Source organism: Rhinolophus ferrumequinum, chromosome 2 (assembly GCF_004115265.2).
Source record: "Rhinolophus ferrumequinum isolate MPI-CBG mRhiFer1 chromosome 2, mRhiFer1_v1.p, whole genome shotgun sequence".
NCBI classification, from domain to species: domain Eukaryota; kingdom Metazoa; phylum Chordata; class Mammalia; order Chiroptera; family Rhinolophidae; genus Rhinolophus; species Rhinolophus ferrumequinum.
In genome coordinates this window covers 97,427,696-97,430,216 of record NC_046285.1, presented here as the reverse complement: position 1 = coordinate 97,430,216, position 2,521 = coordinate 97,427,696, and the positions used below count along the sequence as shown (strand labels likewise).

The following is a 2,521-nucleotide window of genomic DNA, read 5'->3' as shown; positions in this document are numbered from 1 at the left end:
CTGTTTTCCCCAAGAACAAAAACAATTATTAAATATTACAGCACTCTGTTCACTCCATTCTGCCTTGATCCCCTGATGGAGACAATGACCTTCAAGAGCGTTTGATTTGTCCATGATTAAAATGCATCCTATCTATAGGTATTTGTGTGAAAACAAATATCCTTTGAATATATTGGGCATCTTGGGAGAAAGACACTGTAACCTTTTAAATTAACATTATAATAATTTTAAAATTTGCTAAACCTGTTCCTCTGGCATATTGAGTCTTATGAGTCACTTATCGATTGTCATTAGATTAAAACTTTTAGGACTAAAGCTTGTCCAGTTTACTTAGAAAGAGACTTGGCTGCACATGTAGTCCAACTTAATTAGCTTCTAATTTGCTTTGGTGCTTGAACAGAAGGGTGAGGCCCACTGCCCTCTAACCTTCCTGCTGGCATCATGCTTTGGTCACTTGATTAATTTTCTGGGCCAGCTCTTACTCTGTGTATAAGTCTTTGTGCCTTTTTCCTGACAGCTGTTGTCATTGTCTTCTTGGAGCATATTCAGGGAGGTTCCTTGTCCATTAGAAGCCCCGTTAACTGTGGAAGAATGACTGATTAAGTTATACTTAAAACATATTAAGTGCCAACAACAAACCAAACAGAGTGTGGTTTGCTCAGAAGGGAGAGTGTGTGATGGTAAGGTGCTGGTATTTTTGGTGTTACTGTCAGGTCAACACTCATTGTATCCACGCAAGATGAATAAGGGTCAAAGTGTGGGCTGCGATGACCAATAGCTTTGAAGCTGTCCACCAACCTTCATCCTGGGACTAAGCACAGTACAGAAGCCTTATGATTTAACTGCCAAACTACTAAACTTTCTTTATGAGGATGAAGGCTTCTCAAGAGACAATTAACTTGGAGATTCACAAGGTGTTCTGAGGCAGGCTGGCCTGAGCCAAAGAAGCCAAACACACCGGAGTGGGAGCCCCACCCACCAGCAAGGATATATAAAATCTCAGGAGCCTGAAGTGACAGTCACAGTTCAGGAGCCAGCTTTAGCAAACTCCCTGCAGCTCTCTGCCTGGCATCATGCCCTACAACTGCTCCACAAGGAACTTCTCGGCCAGGCCTATTGGAGGACCCTGCACCATTCCCGTGGCTCCAGCTGCCACAGCTTCTACTCAGGAAGTCGACTGCTTGAGTGGCATCTGTTTGCCTAGTTCCTTCCAAACTGGCTCCTGGCTCCTGGAACACTGTGGTCAGGAGACCTGCTATGAGCCTTCTGTGTGCCAGCCAACCTGCTACCCGCAAACTTCTTGTATCTCTGGTCCTGGACCGATGACTTACTCGCGACAGACCACCTGTGTCTCCAATCCCTGCTCAACTCCCTGCAGCCGGCCACTCACCTTTGTCTCCAGTGGCTCTCAGCCCCTGGGCGGCATCTCTACTGTGTGCCAACCAGTGGGAGGAGTCTCCACTGTGTGCCAACCAGTGGGAGGAGTCTCCACTGTGTGCCAACCAGTGGGAGGTGTCTCCACCATCTGCCAGCCCACCTGTGGTGTCTCCAGGACCTACCAGCGGCCTGGCATATCCAGCTGCCGAAGAACTTGCTAAGTGTGTAGGAGCCAGTGAGCGAATCAAGACTTCATGACCTGCCAGCTGTGTTTCCAGGATCTTCCAGTGCGCTGCCTGTCCTTGAATAACTCTTTATCGCTGACCCCTATTCCAACTGCCTGATTGCTGGCTACTAGCCCTGAATAAGCTGCCTTTGGCAATCTGTGATTTTTCTGGCCAACACCAAGCTTATTTTAAGTGTTGATCACTGGTGGCATATATGCCTCTGGATATTTCCAGAAACTTTACCACCCACGCCATAGTCTCTGGTGGTTTTGACCTGTTTTGACCTTGCTGCTGTGTCTCCTGGCTTCTGATTTTTTTTTTGGTGGGGGGGACCTCTGGAAAAGGGAACTTGTCTCACTCTGTACTTTTCAATAAACCTGCATTACTTGGCATGGCAAACACGTGTCTCAATAGAGTTCTTTATTTGTGAGGGTTTTTATTGTCTATCAATCATCCTTTGCTGATCAAGGCCTGGTTTTCTTTTCCGAGAATAGTATCTGGGTTCAGTCATTATGTATCAGGAGAAGCAAGGGAGGATCTTATATTCGTCTTTGATAGAGAGTCTTTGGGCATGTAGTGAGGTAGAGTGACTCATCCTTATATTTTTCCAATTCACATGGGCTCACAGAACCATTTCCATGTAGGAAAAAGAAAAGTTACCTGGGAAACCAGGCAGTTTGGGGAATTGCACAGTGAAGGGAGCCGTGGAGTCATTTAGAGGTTCAGAGACTTACTTCCTTAGAGGAATGCAGTAGAAAGTTTTTCAGGAGATCCCTCCATGATCAGATAGAATGAAGGGAGAAGAGGAAGGACAGGTAAGTCAGTTTCCATGCCCTGAGACTCATGGCATCAAAAGGATGGCTCCAGCTTTATGTTCTTCTTGCTACAGCATGCTCTGAGTAAATTAGAGCTCTGTG

The 2,521-nt window shown here is 46.1% G+C and overlaps 1 protein-coding gene across 1 annotated transcript; it reads left to right on the top strand.

The window, feature by feature from the left end:
• Positions 1–1,073: 1,073 nt before the first annotated feature.
• On the top strand, positions 1,074–1,598 carry LOC117031231 (keratin-associated protein 11-1). Its single transcript, XM_033121687.1, has one exon. The coding sequence runs from the start codon at positions 1,074–1,076 to the stop codon at positions 1,596–1,598; it is 525 nt and encodes a 174-aa protein (XP_032977578.1).
• Positions 1,599–2,521: the final 923 nt, after the last annotated feature.

Bases quoted from the DNA above. Each gene is read 5' to 3' on its own strand.
- LOC117031231 (XM_033121687.1), top strand. From the start codon at position 1,074: ATGCCCTACAACTGCTCCACAAGGAACTTCTCGGCCAGGCCTATTGGA.